The following is a 20,205-nucleotide window of genomic DNA, read 5'->3' as shown; positions in this document are numbered from 1 at the left end:
ATCGTCTTATGTAACTTCCAGTTCCAATAGTACGGGACACAGGGAGGGAAGGAGGCGATCTGTGACTGCCGCTTCGAATGCAGGGGCCCAGAGCCGAGGAGGCAGGCAGGTGAGACCAGGGACTGCGGCGCCGAGCCCCCCCTTGGAGGCCCGGGCTCAGGGAATTTTTCCCCCCTGCCCCCCTTCTTGGCGCCCCTGCCATGTTAGCACGAGAGCCCTTATTGCCAACTCAGTGGGGGGTGGTAAGGGCTCCCCGCTGCATGGCCATGTGGTAAGAGTTCTCTGGGGGCTTTTTTTACCCACTACACTAAAAAAAGGCCCTGGTGCACAGGAAATGGCTCCTGCCGCTATCACAGGGCCCTTTTCCCGCAGATCAGAAAAAGGACCCCTAAGTGAATTGTAAAAAGAGCCTTTAAATCCACATAGGGTCCATTCTTGGAAATTTCAAATTTCAGATTTAATAGGTATTTCATACATCACCTATTGGAGGCTCTTCTAAGTAGTTTACATATTATCAAATTAAAATAAAGTTAGACAAAAGAGATCATAAAATATATCATATTTGGAATTATTTTTATGTTCAATCAATTCTTATCACAGGGGGTGGTGGTTCACTAATATCATAGTTTCCATCGGGGAGGGGGTGGAGGAGACAGGCAAGTTCTGCCGGATTCTCTGATGGTGCAAACGAGGTGGAGGACTCCGGCACACTTTAGTAGAACATTGCTTCAGTCTGGGCCCATTTTACAAAGCAGCAGTAAGCCCAACGCGGCCTTACCGCTCAATAAAAAGGAGTATCGCTGGGCTAGTTCCCAACCCCAGCATGCGTCATGTCCGGCACATTAAAAATATTTTTATTTTGTTAGCACTGATGTGTAGCTGGCAGTAATTAGGCAGTTCTGCATGCTGCCGCCCAGTTACTGCCAGGTAAGCACGGTAGCCCTTACCACCACCTCAATGGGTGTCGGTAAGGTATCCCCTCAAAAACGGCCGAGTAGGCAAGTGCTTCACTTCCGCACAGCCATGTCCTGTAAAAAGAAAGACCTACCTTTTACCTGCTGCGGGTAAAAGGGGGCCTTGGTGCATGTCAAAAACCCATGCCAAAGCCAACGCAGGCCCCATTTTGCCATGGCTTGGTAAAAGGGGCCTTCAATAAAGAATCCAGTTCATACTTTTTGGAAATGTTTAAGATGGTTGAGACCATCCCTGAGGACTTCTTTGACTTTCTCATTCCTCAAAGTGTAAATGAAAGGATTCATTAGGGGGGTGAAAATGCTACTCACTACAGACACCACTTTGTTCGTATACAACCAGCTCGACTGCATTGGCCTTACCTCTATGAAAATAGCACTCCCAAAGGCCAAGGAGACCATAGTAAGGTGGGAGGCACAAGTGGAGAAAGCTTTCTGTTGACCCTCAGTGGATGGGATTTTCAGTATGGTGGAGATAATATAGATATATGAGAGAACGGTCAACACTAAAGGACCAAGCAAGACAATGGAAGCCACTACCAGAGCTATCAATTTAATGAGCTGGGTGTCGGCACAGGCCAGTGCTAAGACTGAGGAAGAATCACAGAAGAAGTGTTCAATGAGGTTGGGGCCACAAAATGGCAGTCGACAGATTAAAACAGTTGATGGAAGAAGAAAGAAGAAAAGAAGACAACCAACAACCAAAGACCAAATATACACAAACTCTACTGGTCATGATGGTGGAGTAATGCAATGGGTGACATATTGCTGTGTAACGATCGATGGACATCACAGAGAGAAGGAGAAAATCTGTGGTGAAAAGATAAAATAGAAATAACCCTGAGCCATGCAGGCAGCATAAGAAATTTACATTTTTCTTGGATGCCAGGTTGAGGAGAGCTTTAGGAACAATTACTGAAATCACCATTTGTTTCTAAAAAGGCTAAGTTGGCCAGGAAGAAATACATAGGGTGTGCAGTCGATAGTCCAGACGTATGACCACAATGGTTAAAATGTTCCCAAGTAAGGTGACATGTAGACCACGATAAGTAACACGAAAATGAAATTCTGCATCTGAGGAGAGCCAGGGAATCCTTCCAGGATGAATTCTATCACAACTGTCTCATTCTTGACTTTCATGTTCTGCAACAGTGACACAAGCCATTGAAATGGGGCATATTACATATTATCTATCTCCTGGAATTTCACTATTTTGGCACTTATTCAGTTGAACTTCGTATTCCTTTGTATTGTCACATAGAGACAGGCTAATGCTGGTAGGAGACACATCTCTGCCTAAGACAAACTTCTTTGGTCTCTCTCTCTACTGAATTTTTGCTTGTTGTTTCATGTTATTTGAAAGCCAAAACAGCAGGAAAGAAATCATGTCGGATTTGTTTTCTGTCTACAATAGTGTGCCTATAGCTCAATAATGCACACTATTGACAACATTACCCCAGAAAAGAAGAAACATTTTTAAAAAATCCCAAATGAAATGATACCTTTTTATTGGACATAACTTAATACATTTCTTGATTAGCTTTCGAAGGTTGCCCTTCTTCGTCAGATCGGAAATAAGCAAATGTCATTTGCTTATTTCCGATCTGACGAAGAAGGGCAACCTTCGAAAGCTAATCAAGAAATGTATTAAGTTATGTCCAATAAAAAAGGTATCATCTTATTTTCTTTCCATGTTTTATTTTGTTTGATTTCTATTGATAGCCTTAAGAGTGGACTAACACGGCTACCACACTCCTCTACAAATGAAATGAAAAATCCTGTAAATGCTACGGAGACTACACAAATTTATTTATTTATTGCATTTGTATCCCACATTTTCCCACCTCTTTGCAGGCTCAATGTGGCTTACAATACATCATGGATAGTGGAAGTAAGAAGAGAATAGTTATTTGGTTTACAGAAGGATTTTGGGTTGCATAGTAATGGAATACATGATAGTAATATAACAGAAGGCATTATTAAACATTTCTGGATGTATGTGGGGAGCTTCATATGTGTTGATCTCTGTGGTATATCTTGTCAAAGAGATGGGTCTTCAGTTGTTTTCGGAAGTTGGTCAGTTCATAGATCGCTTTTAGGTTGCGTGGCAACACGTTCCAGAAATGCGTGCACATATGGGAAAAGGTTGATGCGTGCATTAATTTGTATTTTAGACCTTTGCAATTGGGGAAATGGAGATTAAGGAATGTCCGAGATGATTTTTTAGCATTCCTGGGTGGAAGGTCTATCAAGTCTGACATGTAGCCTGGGGCATCGCCATAGATGATTTTGTGAACTAGGGTACATACATTGAACGTGATGCGTTCTTTGAGTGGGATCCAGTGTAGCTTCTCTCTTAGGGGTTTTGCACTTTCATATTTTGATTTTTCGAATATGAGTCTGGCTGCCGTGTTCTGGGTTGTTTGGAGTTTTTTTAGTATTTGCTCTTTGCAGCCAGCGTAAAGTGAGTTGCAGTAGTCTAACTGACTGAGTACTAATGATTGTACCAGATTACATAAGACGGTCCTTAGGAAGAATGGTCTTATTCTTTTTAATTTCCACATTGAATAGAACATCTTTTTGGTTGTGTTTTTCGCGTGATTTTCAAGTGTTAGGTGTCGATCGATGGTAGCTCCAAGGATTTTTAGGGTATCCGAAATTGCTAGATTTAGTTGTGGTGTGTTGATGGTGGTGAATTTGTTCGTATTGTGTTGAGAGGTGAGTATTAAGCATTGGGTTTTTTCTGCATTAAGTTTCAACTGAAATGCATCTGCCCAGGAGTGCATGATATGTAGATTTTGGTTGATGTCGTTGGAAATTTCTTTTAGGTCTTGTTTGAATGGGATGTAGATCGTTACATCATCAGCGTATATGTATGGGTTGAGGTTTTGGTTTGATAGTAGTTTGGCCAAGGGTATCATCATTAGGTTGAATATGGTCGGAGAAAGGGGGGATCCCTGTGGGACTCCACATTCAGGTGTCCATGTGGCTGATGTAATCGAATTTGATGTCACTTGATATGAGCGTGTGGTTAGGAATCCCTTAAACCAATTAAGAACGTTGCCTCCAATACCGAAGTATTGACAATTTTAGCCTGTTACACCCCTAGTAGTTAAAGAGGCTCATTTTCAATGAACATAGACTTACAAACTTCCAGAGGGGGGGTCTTTTACTAAGCCATGGTAGCATTTTTGGCGTGCGATAAAAAACGTTAGCGCTAAAAGCTAGAGATGCCCATATGTTCCTATGGGCATTTAGGGGTCCTTTTACTAATGTGCACTGAAAAATGACCTGCGGTAGTATAGACGCGTGTTTTGGGCGCGTGCAGAATTATTTTTCAATGCACCTACAAAAAAATGCCTTTTTTTTTTTTGTTGCTAAAAACAGACGAGCGGCAAAATGAAAATTGCCACACATCCATTTTGGGTCTAAGACATTACCGCGTAAAGAATCTGGGCAGTAATGGCCTGTGTGCGCCAAATGCCACTTGGTGCGAGTCTGTTACGCACGCCCGAAAATAAAAAATATTTTTCAGATGCGCATATTAGATGCGCGCCAAAAATGAAATTACTGCAAAAGCCACGTGGTAGTTGGGCAGTAACTCCATTTTGGCACACATTGGGCATGCCTAGACACTTACGTGGCTTAGTAAAAGGGCCCCTTAGCGTGGGCTAATCATTAGCATGCACTTAAAAACACTACCTTGGCTTAGTAAAAGAACCCTTATGTAACTTTGTAAGTGCTTTGAAAATGGGCTCCAAAGCGTGATAAATGCGTTATCAATCACTGAGAGTAAATATTCCCTGACAATATTTTTCCATAGCTAGTGACATAATTCTATCTATTGTTAAATATTCTGTTTAGAGGAACCCACGTACCCTCAGCTCACTACCTTTCTCCCACTCACCAATCCCTATCTCTAGGCTCATCATGTCTCCTTTTCCAAGGAACGCGGTTCTGTTCAATTGTAGTGGTACACTTTGAGTCGTCGTGTCTCATTGGTAATATTTGTGGTGGTTATGCATTTTTGAAAACACTTCCATCAGCTACAATACAGAATAGAAATGTGTTTTCCACAACCATATGAAATGTCTTATTCAGGTCTCAGAATTATGCTTTGTTACGATTTGTTGATATAGTAACATAGTAGATGACGGCAGAAAAAGACCAGCACGATCCATCTAGTCTGCCCACGATAAACTCATATGTGTATACCTTACCTTGATTTGTACCTGTCTTTTTCAGGGCACAGACCGTACAAGTCTGCCCAGCAGTATTTCCCGCCTCCCAACCACCTGTCCCGCCTCCCATTACCGGCTCCAGCACAGACCCCGTATAAGTCTGCCCTCCCCCATCCTAGCCTCTCAACCACCAACCCCTCTTCACCCCGCCACCCAATTTCAGCTAAGCTTCTGTGGATCCATTCCTTCTGCACAGGATTCCTTTATGCCTATCCCACGCATGTTTGAATTCCGTTACCGTTTTCATCTCCACCACCTCCCGCGGGAGGGCATTCCAAGCGTACACCCTCTCCGTGAAGAAATGATATACATTGATCTCCAACCTGCCTTATGATAAAATTAAGCAGCTTTCCTTGTTTCACATCCTTGATGCCACATGTGCCAATGATAAATGCAGTTTTTCATATTGTTTTCAAATTCGTGCCTCTGGGAAGGATGGGAATTAAGAAAAACTAGCTTAGAGAAGCAATGATGTCCGTATTTCAAAAAGAGAAGAATTCACTAATCTAATAATCTGATATGCATAGTTTATGGTGACAAAGTCTGTTCTTCTGACACCTGCACCCAGGCAAATGTAAGAAATTAGAACCGACTCCTCAATGACATCAAGGAAATTGCATCATTTTTAGAAATGTTTTTGAAAAATGAATAAATTCTCAGAAAATATTTTCACTTACCTAAAGCCGCACAATAACATCTGATATATTAGCATATAAATTTATATTAAGTGATTTATGCAACTCAACACATTGCAAGATATGCCTCTGTCACCCCTTTTCTCTAATCACTTCATTTTATATAATTTGCTCCTGCTTTCAACCATGGGAAAATGATTACTCTCGGGCTGCACTCATGAATGTTCATTGCTGGAACCTGTTTGCAACTAAGCACCACCTCTCCCGGGGATTTCCGCCTTTTCTCTGAGAGTCTTGAACCTTCTGTTTTCCTCAGTGCTGTGAATTCTACTAACAGCTGTTTAACACATCCTGATGTGCAGACCCTAAAAAAAAATCTTCATCTGCAATTAAAATGCTGCCCAGCAGCAATCGGCTCACATCTAAATTTATAAAAACTTTCTTTTTTTTTGTATTGTTGTTAATTTTTCATTTCAGTGATAAACAGTTGCACAGAAAAGTTGGTATGGGGAACTTCTATAAGGAGAAATGAGAAACACACAACAGTAAGTGGTGGAGGAGTGGCCTAGTGGTTAGGCACCGGTCTTGCAATCCAGAGGTGGCTGGTTCAAATCCCACTGCTGCTCCTTGTGATCTTGGGCAAGTCACTTAACCCTCCATTGCCTCAGGTACAACCAAAACTGTGAGCCCTCCTGGGACAGAGAAATATCCAGAGCATCTGAATGTAACTCACCTTGAGCTATTATTGAAAAAAGTGTGAGCAAAATCTAAATTAAATAGACCAGCTCTGGTTAGCAGCGACCTGAAACTCTTCATACTAAGGAGGGAAGTTCATTGCTCTATGTAATAAAGTGAGCCATATATAGGACAATGAAACCATTGTGACATCATGATGAGGTTGCCTCTTACTGGTGGAATGAGGCATTATGACGTCACAACATAGATGAGTGGCCTAGTGGTTACAGCACCAGAGGTGGCCAGTTCAAATCCCACTGCTGCTCCTTGTGATCTTGGGCAAAGTCACTTAACCCTCCATTGCCTCGGGCTGAAATATAAATCCACATACGCGACCAGTTTCTCATACGTCTGCACGCAGCTATGGAACGCACTACCGAAGACCATAAAAACAATGCAAGGCCTAACCATCTTCCGAAGGCTACTGAAAATAGATCTTTTCAAGAAGGCATACCACAAAAATCCATCTTAAACACTAAATAACAACACCATATATGACCTACACAAAACCGAACTACTATTACATGACTGATTAACTTCCTTGCTATCAACGATCATACAATACCACTTTAAACCTCATGCTGAGTAGGGTCTCTCTACAGCCAATGACCTAAAGTATGTTACAATTCAATTTACTAATGTATGCTACTATCCAACTTGTATATATACACCATGATCTGTTCCATTTATGTTATGTTCCATGTTTGTCTACCACGTATGCATGCACGTAACGCAATAACATTTGTAAGTCTGTTACCCGGAAATGGCAACCGCCATTACAACACATGTAAGCCACATTGAGCCTGCAAATTGGTGGGAAAATGTGGGATACAAATGCTACAAATAAATAAATACCATGGAGATATTTTAAAGCCTTCCATATCTCCCCTCTCCCAGCTTTCTTCCAAAGTATACATATTGAGATCTTTGTCCACACACACTTTATGACAACATCTACTGACCATTCTAATAGCGACACCAGGCACTGACACGTCTCTTTCAATTGAAAGAAAGCTCTGAAATGAGAAGGGGATAGGATGAAGGTGAAAGGGGACACATTTGGGAGTAACCTGAGGAAATACCTCTTTATGGAAAGGGTGATGGATGCATGGAATGGCCTCCTGGTGGAGGTGGTGGAACCAAAGACTGTAAATGAATTCAAGAAAGTGTGGAAGAAACACAGAGGTTCTCTAAGGAGTACATGATATGGTTTTAGCAGACCGGATAGGCCATGTGGTCTTTACCTGCCTTCATTTTCTATTGTCTATATAACTTTTTATGCTGTAAATAACACAGTACAGTTAAAACTAACCTCAATTCGTGTAGCTACCTGCGTTGTATTACTATAATTCAGTTAATGGACAATAAAGAACTTTCTTCAGTGTTAACCTCATGAGAAGATGCTGAGAATACCACTACCGATTAACACAGTTATTCTGCTTAATTTGGCAATTACTCTGTGTAAAATGCAAAACTTTACCACAGTTTAGTAAACAGGACCTTTCACGCTTCAGTTATTCCAGATACAAGAGAAAGGTTCTTTTTTTTTTAATCAGAATGTTTCTGTTTCTGATCCTATCACTATTCAGCTCATCATAAACTAGAAATTGGCATCCAGAACATTTTTGTTTTGAGATGTTTACTGTGTTGTTTCCGAAAATGTTCACTTCGGCCATTTTTTTTTTCATCTCAAGAGCAAAGCCGTTGAGTAGGCATTCTGCTGAAAGACGGGCATTCCCGTTGGAAAAAAGGGTGTACTCTTTCTTAATTCCTCTCTCGACATCACGCAAAATATGCAATGATGCACTGTTTGGTGCACTATGGCGCTCTTTTACTAAGGCGCATAGGAGCCTATGCGTTTCCAACGCGCATCAAATTGGAACTATCGCCCGGCTACCGCGTGCCCCGGGCAGTAATTCCATTTTTGATGCCTGTCCAAAATGCGTGGTTCTACCGTGTGGCGCTTACCCAGCAGCAATCGGCAGTATATGTGCGCTGACGCTTACTGCCTGGTTAGTGAGTGAGACTTTACCTCTAAGTCAATGGATGGAGGTAAGGTCTCAGGCCGAAAATGGACGCGCATTCATTTAAATTTTGTCACGTCTCAATTTTTGGCCACCAAAAAAGGCCCTTTTTTCTAGGCATACTGAAAAATGGACCTGCACGCGTCTAAAACATGCAGCTACACCAGCGCAGGCCACTTTTCAGCGTGCCTTAGTAGTAAATGGGCCCCTATTATTGTAAAGTGAAAACCACAAAAAAAGTGTCTGTACAGTTTTGGGTTTTAACAATATTCAGTGGCAAGGGATGTGTCGCTGACTTTACCTGTGTTGTTGCAAATGACAGCCAAACTCTATCATTGACCATTGGATTAACAGTGAAGATTCTGTCCAGGAATCTGGGACTCATAAAAAGCTAATATTGTACAGATTTTCCAGTCCATGCAGCAAATCCTGATGGGGAATTTCATATTCTCTTCAACAGTGTATTCCATCTCACAGCGTCTCTCAAGGCTTTTTTTACTTTCTGATTTCTTAAGGTGTAAATGAAGGGGTTCAGCAAGGGAGGTAAAGTGGCAGCCACCAAGGTCACCACTTTGTTTAGGTCTCTTGAATTGTTTTCATATGCCGTTGCCTGTATGAAACTAGCTGACCCAAAGCTGATACTGACCATGCTGAGGTGAGAAGTGCACGTGGAGAAGGCTTTACTCCGACCTGTTCTTGATGAGATCTTCAGGATGGTGAACAGAATATAAATGTAAGACATGGCTATGACCAATGAGCTCCCCGTTAGATAAGTGAAGGATACAATGGAAATGAACAGTTTAAGTACACAAGTGTCACCACAGGACAGTTTTAAAAGTTCAAAGCCATCACAGAAGAAATGGTTAATTTCATTGGGACCACAGAAAGGAGATCTCAACAGGAGAATGAACGTGGGAAGCAGTAAAACAAAAGCAGTTACCCAACAGCCCAGGACTGTTTGAGCACAAACCCGATGAGTCATGATGGTGGCATAATGCATTGGGCGACAGATGGCTACATAGCGATCTATGGACATAACTGTGAGAAGTGAAAGATCTGTGCCCAGCAGGAGATAAAAAAAATAGCATTGTATGAAACAATTGGAAAAAGAAATTGACTTCTTCTCTGACACAAGGATAACCAACATTTTGGGGACAAAAAGAGAGGTAAAGCAGGCTTCCAAGAGAGATAAACAAGCGAGGAAGAAATACATGGGGCTGTGAAGATGATAGTTAACAGCAATTATGCAAATTGTTAATAGGTTCCCCGTTACTGTTACGATGTAGATGATGGAAAACATGATGGGAAGAAAGATCCGAAGTTCAGGAGCATCAGAGAGTCCAAGCAGAATGAACTCGGTCACGAATGTCTTGTTTCTCAGCTCTGCAAATGACATGTGAGTCAGCTGAAACGATACACAAAGTTTATGACGTTATTCTAGATCTTTGTAGCATTCAGCTCTGGTTGTAGGAGGTTAGTCCCTTGGCTTTCCCTCGTTATTAACCTAACCACCTCCCGATGAACGTTCAACTCTGTATTCAGTAGAAATCATCTATTCTCATACACTGTTTGTTTATTTATGAACTTAGTTGATTGTTAATCTGCTTCACCATGAACTCTTCTCCCTAATCAAGTGGCAACAACATTTTGTGCATCGTTAACCAACAATGTTGAAAAGATATCAATAAAATATAAACAATATAAAAAACCCCTTAAACAATAACCGGTTCTTGGATACAGGAAATCAAATGAAACAGGGGCATGGTCATAAGAGAAAGCCTTTGGCTGTCTCATGAAAAGCGCACTGTAAAAACTGACAAAGAGGGAAATTGAATATTTCTAAAGGAAAGTCCTAACCATCACATTGCTATTGTTTGTTGCCTGTCGAGTTATTCTAGAATAGGGTTTTATGGTTTATTTTGACTTACTATACCGCCTTTCCTGGGAACATCACAACATGATTTATAATCAATTACTAATGAATTAAAATGAGATCTAGAAAGGAACAACAAAATACTGGAGGAGTGGGGATGGGGTGGGAGGAAGCAGTGTTTGCTTGGTTTCTTTTTAAGCCTTACAATAAATACTGCAGCCAAGATTGAAATAAAGCTCTACCAGTAGCAAGTCACTGCATTGCAGGTAGATTAGATCCTAGCTCATGCATTAGGCATGGAAGAGAGGTTAGGGTGAGTGGGCTAAGAAGGAACGGGAGGCTTACAGGGCTCTTACAAAATCCGAATGTCAAAAAAGTGGAGAAGACATCATCATAAATTCAGGTTTTGATCCTATAGGGTATCAAACTTTGGAACTCGGTACTTAATTGACGAGGGACTATCAAACCATCTTTATAATCATTCTCCATGCAAAATTTGGGGATTCTCAAATGTAGAATTTTGAACAAAGTTTTAAAAACCCATTAAAAAAAATGTTTTTTTAGATGTTTAACTTATTCGGTCACTAATGGGAGATACTACAAGCTAAAGACAACCATTCCACCCATGCAGGTATGAGACTGTTGCAGAAGGTGCCACTGTCAAGTTCTCTGACCCTCTGAGGGGCATAATCGAACGGGGTGCCCAAGTTTTCCTGAGGGCGTCCTCGCGAAGGGGCGGGGAAACCGGTATTATGGGCATCCATCTTTTGTTTCAATAATACGGTCGGGGACGCCCAAATCTCAACATTTAGGTTGACCTTAGAGATGGTCGACCTTAGAGATGGTTGTCCCCGGTTTTCAGCGATAATGGAAACCGAGGACGCCCATCTCAGAAACGACCAAATCCAAGCCCTTTGGTCGTGGGAAGAGCCAGCATTCGAGGTGCACTGGTCCTCCTGACATGCCAGGACACCAACCAGGCACCCTAGGGGGCACTGCAGTGGACTTCATAAATTGCTTCCAGGTGCATACCTTCCTTACCTTGTGTGCTGAGCCCCCCCCCCAAAACCCACAACCCACAACTGTACACCACTACCATAGCCCTAAGGGGTGAAGGGGGGCACCTACATGTGGGTACAGTGGGTTTCTTGTGGGTTTTACCACCACAAGTGTAACAGGTAGGAGGGGAATGGACATGGGTCCGCTTGCCTGAAGTGCACTGCACCCCAAAAAACTGCTCCAGGGACCTGCATACTGCTGTCATGGAGCTGGGTATGACATTTGAGGCTGGCATAGAGGCTAGCAAAAAACTAATAAAATTGTTTTTATAGGGTGGGAGGGGGTTAGTGACCACTGGGGGAGTAAGGGGAGGTCATCTCAGATTCCCTCTGGTGGTCATCTGGTCAGTTCGGGCACCTTTTTGAGGCTTGGTCGCAAGAAAAAATGGACCAAGTAAAGTTGGCCAAGTGTTTGTCAGGGATGCCCTTCTTTTTTTCCATTATCGGCCTAGGACGCCCATGTGTTAAGCACGCCCCAGTCCCACCTTCGCTATGCTTCCGACATGCCCCCCAGGAACTATGGTCATCCCCGCGACGGAAATCAGTTGAGGGGGCCCAAAATCGGCTTAAAATTATGCCGATTTGGGCAACCCTGTGAGAAGGACACCCATCTCCCGATTTGTGTTGAAAGATGGGCACCCTTCTCTTTCGAAAATAAGCCTTCAAGTCTCAGTTGAGAAGTATTTTGTGATCCATTTAATTCCTTGAATATTTGGAAATTGATATTGAAAAGTATTTTTCACTTTTTCAAAATTGCATTTATAAATAATCATGACAAGCCTTCTTTGGGTACATCATTGTACAGAGAAAAATTACATAGCAGCATGGAAGATGATTTCAGATAAAAACCAGTATGGTCCAGGAAAGTGGCCAGAGGTGTAACAACCTTGACAATGCTTTGTCAATAGAGCAATGAGGTACCTTTCAGGAAATAAAATTAATTAGCATTTGGTCTCCACTTTTTTGACTAATGAGAACCAGGAAAGCCTCACCTAGCTTACATTGCACCAGTTACCTACACAGATTATAAGCCCTGTTGCCCAAGAACCTAACTACCATATCTGACATGTAACTCACCTGCAACAGAAGTTCAGAAAGGCAAGCAATCAAAAATTTGCTAAGATTTTTAGCCAAAAAGACTGCACTTCATACAATCAGACCTTATGACAATCAGACCTAGCAAAACATACTCTATCAGTACATGTCAATAGATTACCAATTAATTACCATAATAGGTTAAAGTTCTTATACTATCTCATAGATCTTTCTGTAAGGGTTTGGTATTCTACCTCTTCATTTGTCTATCCTCATGAGCGAACTCTACATTTATAGGTAATTCCCACTTTGTCTCTCCTTCCCCCCCCCCCCCCCCCCCCTCACCGGATACTATGAGACGATTGGCTTTCTTTTATCTTCCTCCTGCATTATGTCACATGCTGTTTGCTGATCGGTTGGCTGTTCCTTTGTTCTCTCTGTGGATTAACTTGCATACATAAAGGAATTCAAGCCTATCAGCTTCTTCTCAGAGAAAGTTGATTGTGACCCCTGAGGCAGGCGCTTTGGCGCCGAAACACGGACCGTGTCGGGTCCTTGATATTGATATGAATATTCTGAATACACTGTTTTTTGAGATTATCTCCCTATTGGTTTGCGCATTTGTCAGCCTCTACTTTTGCTGTTTTGCTATACATTACATTGCCCCATATCTACCTCCCAGACCCTCTACCCCAGCCTACCCAACTATCCCATACCTTCCCCATCTTTACCACAATATACAGTCTTTTCATTGTATATTGTACATTTTATATCATAACCCTACCATTATGTAAGATGCATTGAACCTGCTACGAGTGGGAAAGTGCGGGGTATAAATGTGACAAATAACTAAATTATGGATGGAATGGAAACCAATTAAAAAAAAATTGTTAAAAAGAATTAAAATCTCATTTTTTTATACTTGCATTTTCTACTTTCTAGTTCTGTTTTTTTTTATATTGGCTGATGCATCAATGACAAAATGATTTAGCTTGTATTTTGCATGTTTTTATTTTACATTTTTTTTTTATTTCCCACTCATGGCAGGCTCAATGCGGCTTACATATTATATACAGGTACTTGTACCTGGGGCAATGGAGGGTTAAGTGACTTGCCCAGAGTCACGAGGAGCTGCCTGTGCCTGAAGTGGAAATCGAACTCAGTTCCTCAGGACCAAAGTCCGCCACCCTAACCACTAGGCCACTCCTCCACTGTTGCTACTATTTGAGATTCTACATAGAATGTTGCTATTCCACTAGCAACTTTCCATGTAGAAGTCGGCCCTTGCAGATCACCAATGTGGCCGCGCAGGCTTCTGCTTCTGTGAGTCTGACGTCCTGCATGTACGTGCAGGACGTCGGACTCACAGAAACAGAAGCCTGCGCAGCCTTCTACATGGAATGTTGCTAGTGGAATAGCAACATTCCATGTAGAATCTCCAACAGTAGCAACATTCCATGTAGAATCTCCAATAGTATCTATTTTATTTTTGTTAAATTTGTACCCCGCGCTTTCCCACTCATGGCGGGCTCAATGCGGCTTACATGGGGCAATGGAGGGTTAAGTGACTTGCCCAGAGTCACAAGGAGCTGCCTGTGCCTGAAGTGGGAATCGAACTCAGTTCCTCAGGACCAAAGTCCACCACCCTAACCACCAGGCCACTCCTCCACTGTTGCTACTATTTGAGATTCTACATGGAATGTTGCTATTCCACTAGAAGTCGGCCCTTGCAGATCACCAATGTGGCCGCGCAGGCTTCTGCTTCTGTGAGTCTGACGTCCTGCATGTACGTGCAGGACGTCGGACTCACAGAAACAGAAGCCTGCGCAGCCTTCTACATGGAATGTTGCAGGTGGAATAGCAACATTCCATATAGAATCTCCAATAGTATTTATTTTATTTTTGTTACATTTGTACCCTGCGCTTTCCCACTCATGGCAGGCTCAATGCGGCTTACATGGGGCAATGGAGGGTTAAGTGACTTGCCCAGAGTCACAAGGAGCTGCCTGTGCCTGAAGTGTAAACCATTTAGATCTTTGAATAGGAGGAACTGTATGGAAATATAAATAATTGATGAGGGAAATTTCCGGGAAGAGACAAAAAAGAGAGAGAATGAGCGAGTTAAAGAAATACTGACCAGTGTCGACATCTTATAGTAACTAGTAACCAAGAACTGAGAAACAAGTCACATCTATTCACTGATAATAAAACAGAGGCACAAGCTAGATTTGCTTATATGACGTGTGTTTGCAGTGTATTCTTTCTCTGTAGAGTTTTCCTACTTTTACACTGGACAGTTCATTTTATTCACTGAACACTAATCCTTCCGGAGCTAATCAAGTAAATTTATCGATTATTACACTCTCTGAACTAAGGCTACTCCTTATCCCTCACATCAGTACTAACCGTCTCCTCCCATCGTTCATTTCCAGTCCAGGCTCACCTTTTTTATAAAAATGATAAATACAGATATCCAGACCTCTATATATCCTGATCCTCCTCTTCTGATAATCACTTCCGAGAAACGGGGGGTTCAGTTTCCATCACTCTGCAGCAAGGAAGCATTTTTGTACACCTACCAAATAACTCTACGTTGGTCAACTGTTGGACTTGTTGAGATGAGATGCTGTCAGCACCTGGGCAAACATGTAAGTTAGTTCCAATAAATGCTCTTCTTTATCTCCAAAATTTTCACTGAATGTATCGGGGTGTTAAAGAGTAAGGTTTACTGATTTGCAGTAAAACTCATGAACGTTTCTGCGTTTCTTACTTTCAACACTAGAAGGTAACCCAAACACCGCTGTTAATTCTGAACTATGGTGCATTGCTTTAATTTATAGAGTTCTCAGAGGCACCTCGGTCAATGCCCTGTTTCAGTCTATTTGTGGGTGAAACATCTCGTTTCCCAACTCTTTTAAGAGGAAATGACTCTACTAATGACTTCAAGACAAAAACACTGCTGAAATTACAGACTGAAGCCTAGCTCAGATTCTCCGGAGGACACCAATCTATTATAGCTACTGGGAACCAAAATTAGAACCCTTCAATGTTTGAATCTTCAAACAATCACCAGTGTAATATGAATTTAATCTGCACGAGTTATTGGGTAACCTATTTCCTTTTCAAGGATGCACTAGCTTCCCCCTCTGTGGCACCAAAGGGGGCAACTAGGAAGAGGTTGCTGACATTTCTGTTGCACGTGTAAGACTTTTGACATCAGGCACAAAACCCACGGATTTCTGCTCATTGCCATCTTGTCAATACCTCTTGTGCAACGTAGGCATAGAGGAAGGAAGAGCGCCTCCATGAAGAAAAGGGCTAAAACAATATAACTTTTGTGGCCCTCGGCAACTTGTATGGCAACCAGAAACCTCCATTTCTAAGGATCATGTGACTGCTTTGGAATGGAGTTCATAAAGGGTCAGGTATTTTCTAAAGGAACTAATGACATAATCTTGCAACTCAGCAGTTTTCCAGACCTCACAGACTAGGTGGGCATGGGGCAGAATTCCCTCTAAGCGGTATTAACTCGTGCCTAAGCACATTAGTTTAGATCAGTGCATTTTTTCTAGTGAAAAAGGTGCCGGTAGTCAAATGTGAGGTCACCCTTCAGGGGTGGGGTGATCACTGAGGGACCCACCCCACAATAGCCAGGCCCCCTGCAACCAGTCACAGAATCTATGACGAGGCAGAATCGATGTGTAGGGCCTGAGCGCTTTCATTAAAACTTGGAGACCATGGGTCAATTTTAGAAGACAATGGAAAAGGTGCTGGTACTCAGTACCTCCAAGTACCCCCTCAAAAAAAGCCCTGGTTTAGATTGATAAATAGGGATATATTTATCCATATTTAAAATCAGTACATGGGGAGGGAGGGGCAGCAATTTAATAACTGGGCATCTTTATTTATCAGCTCTAAAGGTGAATAATTGGAGTACTTTCTTATAATGGAACCAAGGCCCTCAGGTACTAATGTTTTCAAGTCCAAACTCAAAGCCCACCTCTTTACCACTGCTTTTGATTCCTAACTCACTTGCCCTGTCCTTTTTATCCTCACCTCTTTATTCCCTTGCCCTTAATTGTTCTGTCTGTCTGCCTGTCTTATCTAGATTGTAAGCTCTTTGAGTGTATGGTGTGCAGCGCTGCGTATGCCTTGTAGAGCTATAGAAATGATAAGTAGTAGTAGTACTGTGAAACTAACACTAGAGGTCACAGCAGCCATTTTCTGCAAGGAGGCCATGATAGGCAGGAGAGAGTGGGCGTTGTTCCAGCTTGTGCAACCCCACTAGACTACCAGAAATGAAAAAAAGTTGCCTTAGTAGTGAGCAAATCGGCAGCATGCTTCTGCCATCCACACCGGCATGCCTGTGAGTGCTCAGTTAGTGGTTATATTCAGCAGAACTGTCCAGTTGAGTGGCAATGAATATTACCGCCTAAGTGGCTACATACAACTTAACCATGCAGGAGCATCTCCTGTCCAGCTAAATCACTTTGAATATCAGAAGGATAAGTGATGGACTTCTGCTCCCACCTCAGGACAACCATGACAGGCACAGTCAGCCATGGCACCTTCTAGAACCGGGCAAATGCTAAGAGCTGAAGACATTGTCGTTGCTTAATCAAACCAAAAGCAAAATAAAATTCCCTCCCCCAGCTCCTTGACCTACTGCCCCTTTTCAGTTGGCGTACTGGTGCAGGGGGAACATGTCCAGCTCTTAATTTTACCCGGACAATTATTCAATTAGCAGAGTATAATCTTTGAAAATCTCTCTCCCCTTGGCCTTGCATTTCAACAAAAAGAATCATTCAAGTATTTTATATGAAGTACAAAATACACATTTACAGGATTTAATTTCCACACGAAACAGAAGTGGAAATGGGAGGCCGTTAAGAAGGTTGGGGGAGGGGAGGAAGGGCAGGAGCAACTGGAGAAGAGGGGCTGGATTAGGGAGCAAGAATGGCTGTTCTTCGATCTGCTCCAGTCTAACCCCCTCCCTCCATTTCCCTGCAGGTGCCCGGAACGAAGGTAGAACCCCAAAATGAAGAAAACGACAAGCGGATCGCAATAACTACAGAATATAACAGAAGCAGGAGAACACTAGGGATGGGGCAGCTGGAAAGTTTTTGTTTCATGTTTGCAGTGTTGTTTTGGGGAATGCTCGTTTTGTTCTGTTTTTATTTTTTTCCCCCAGGCATTTGCTTGCTATAGGAGCTATGTCATCGAGAGGGTACATTATACGAATAGAGACCCTCGGTTTTCCACTGCCTGTAAACAAGGCACAATCTTCCGAAGATTAGTTTAGTTCATTGGCTATTTAATATGACTCTCAGGACAAATCACTCCTTTCTGTACCCTTCTCCACCACCGCTAACTCCAGACTCCGCCCCTTCTGCCTCGCATCACCTTATGCCTGGAACAGACTTCCCGAGCCCATACGCCATGCGCCCCTCCCTGCCCATTTTCAAGTCCTTACTCAAGTCCCATCTCTTCTCCCTTGCTTTTGGTGCCTAACCACCTTCCCATTCCTGATACCTACACTGACTACATAGTTTTTACCTTTAGATTGTAAGCTCTCTTGAGCAGGGACTGTCCTTCCCCATGTTTAAACTTGTACAGCGCTGCGTAACCCTGGCAGCGCTATAGAAATGCTAAGTAGTAGTAGTAATATACGCCCTTCATAATATCAGAGCCGTTAACAATAAAAGCAATTAAGCAATAGCATCTTAAAGGAACTAATGCAAGAAAAGAGAGAATAGAAAAAGCTAGAGGATAGCGAAAAGAAAAGGGAGCCAAGAGCCATCAAGAACAGGGTCATGCCTGAGAGGCTTTATAGTGAAAACAGTGCACAATATTTGCATAGAGGATTCATTCTTTTCAAAGGTTGCAGACTCTTTTCTGGAGAATGTGTTCATCCATGCGCGTGCACAATGGTCCATTAGACAACTGTCCCTTAAAGAAAATTGGCAGAAGCTCTTAACTTCGTAGCTGTTTTGGGACATTTTGGTGAAACATCCAGAAAATACTTTGTCAAGTTTTTTTTTTTGTTACATTTGTACCCCGTGCTTTCCCACTCATGGCAGGCTCAATGCGGCTTACATGGGGCAATGGAGGGTTAAGTGACTTGCCCAGAGTCACAAGGAGCTGCCTGAGCCTGAAGTGGGAATCGAACTCAGTTCCTCAGTTCCCCAGGACCAAAGTCCGCCACCCTAACCACTGGGCCACTCCTCCACTGTTGCTGCTATTTGAGATTCTACATGGAACGTTGCTATTCCACTAGCAACATTCCATGTAGAAGTCGGCCCTTGCAGATCACCAATGTGGCCGCGCAGGCTTCTGCTTCTGTGAGTCTGACGTCCTGCACGTACGTGCAGGATGTCAGACTCACAGAAACAGAAGCCTGCGCAGCCTTCTACGTGGAATGTTGCTAGTGGAATAGCAACATTCCATGTAGAATCTCCAATAGTAGCAACATTCCATGTAGAATCTCCAATAGTAGCAACATTCCATTTAGAATCTCAAAGAGTAGCAACATCCCATGTAGAATCTCCAATAGTAGCAACATTCCATGTAGAATCTTAAAGAGTAGCAACATTCCATGTAGAATCTCCAATAGTATCTATTTTATTTTTGTTACATTTGTATCCTGCGCTTTCCCACTCATGGCAGGCTCAATGCGGCTTACATGGGGCAATGGAGGGTTAAGTGACTTGCCCAGAGTCACAAGGAGCTGCCTGTGCCTGAAGTGGGAATCGAACTCAGTTCCTCAGTTCCCCAGGACCAAAGCTTATTATGTAAGAAGAAAACCATCATCCCATCCCATCCTGTAATTATTCAGAGCTCCGTGCCCAACGTTCCTTCTGAGATAGGCAGGAGTCCTGCTGCTCACGTTCCTACCTTTTGGTTTGGGCAGTAATCTCCTGGTTTCAACTGCGCCAGGCAGGCGAGTCCTACAGAAATTCCCAGGGTAACTGCCTGCCCGTCATAAGTGAAATTGAAGAATTACTGCCCCACCACTGATCGTAGGCACATAGGCCGAGGACTCCTGCATACCTTAGAGGACACCATTGCCCATGTCTTCTTCACCCTTTGAAATTCTAATTTGCAACAACATTAAAAGGGCCCTTTTTACCAAGCTGTGGCGCTGGTGTTGGAGTGTGTTTTACACGTACGCTGAGGAACCTTTTACCACAGCTGGTAAAAGGGAAGTCTCGTCTTCCTGCAGGAAGTGGCCGTGCGGCAAGTAAAGCACTTGATGCATAGCCACTTTGGGGGAAGCCCTTACCGCCACCATTGAAGTGGCGGTAAGGGTTCCCGCGTTAACCCGGTGGTAACCGGGCAGTGCGTGGTACTGCACGATTACCGCCGGGTACACTCTAGCGCTACAAAAATAAATAGATTTTTGTAGCGCTGGAAATGACGACGTGCTAGGGGTGGGAAGTACAGCCAGGCTGCTGTAGCCTGGCCGTACTTCCTGTATAGAGAGTGGTAAGTGCGCATTGGGCTTACCGCTGCTTTGTAGAAAGAGCCTTAAGTAGCCATTTCCTAACCAATCTTTTACACCTTTTAGACATTCACCAGAAATTGTTGGCTTTGCTCTACCTTCTCCCATAGTTGTTATGAGAATCAGGGGGCT

General features: G+C 42.8%; 1 protein-coding gene and 1 pseudogene across 1 annotated transcript; both read right to left on the bottom strand.

The window, feature by feature from the left end:
* Positions 1-1,166: 1,166 nt before the first annotated feature.
* On the bottom strand, positions 1,167-1,899 carry LOC115457314 (annotated as a pseudogene).
* Positions 1,900-1,979: 80 nt separating this feature from the next.
* Positions 1,980-10,002, bottom strand: LOC115457313 (olfactory receptor 2AP1-like). The gene is made up of 2 exons (XM_030186735.1): positions 9,106-10,002; positions 1,980-2,114 (listed from the first exon to the last, which is right to left on the bottom strand). Exons 1-2 carry the CDS (start codon positions 10,000-10,002, stop codon positions 1,980-1,982), a joined length of 1,032 nt encoding a protein of 343 aa, XP_030042595.1.
* Positions 10,003-20,205: the final 10,203 nt, after the last annotated feature.

Source organism: Microcaecilia unicolor, chromosome 14 (assembly GCF_901765095.1).
Source record: "Microcaecilia unicolor chromosome 14, aMicUni1.1, whole genome shotgun sequence".
Taxonomy (NCBI): Eukaryota; Metazoa; Chordata; class Amphibia; order Gymnophiona; family Siphonopidae; genus Microcaecilia; species Microcaecilia unicolor.
This window is presented reverse-complemented; position numbering and strand designations above follow the sequence as displayed.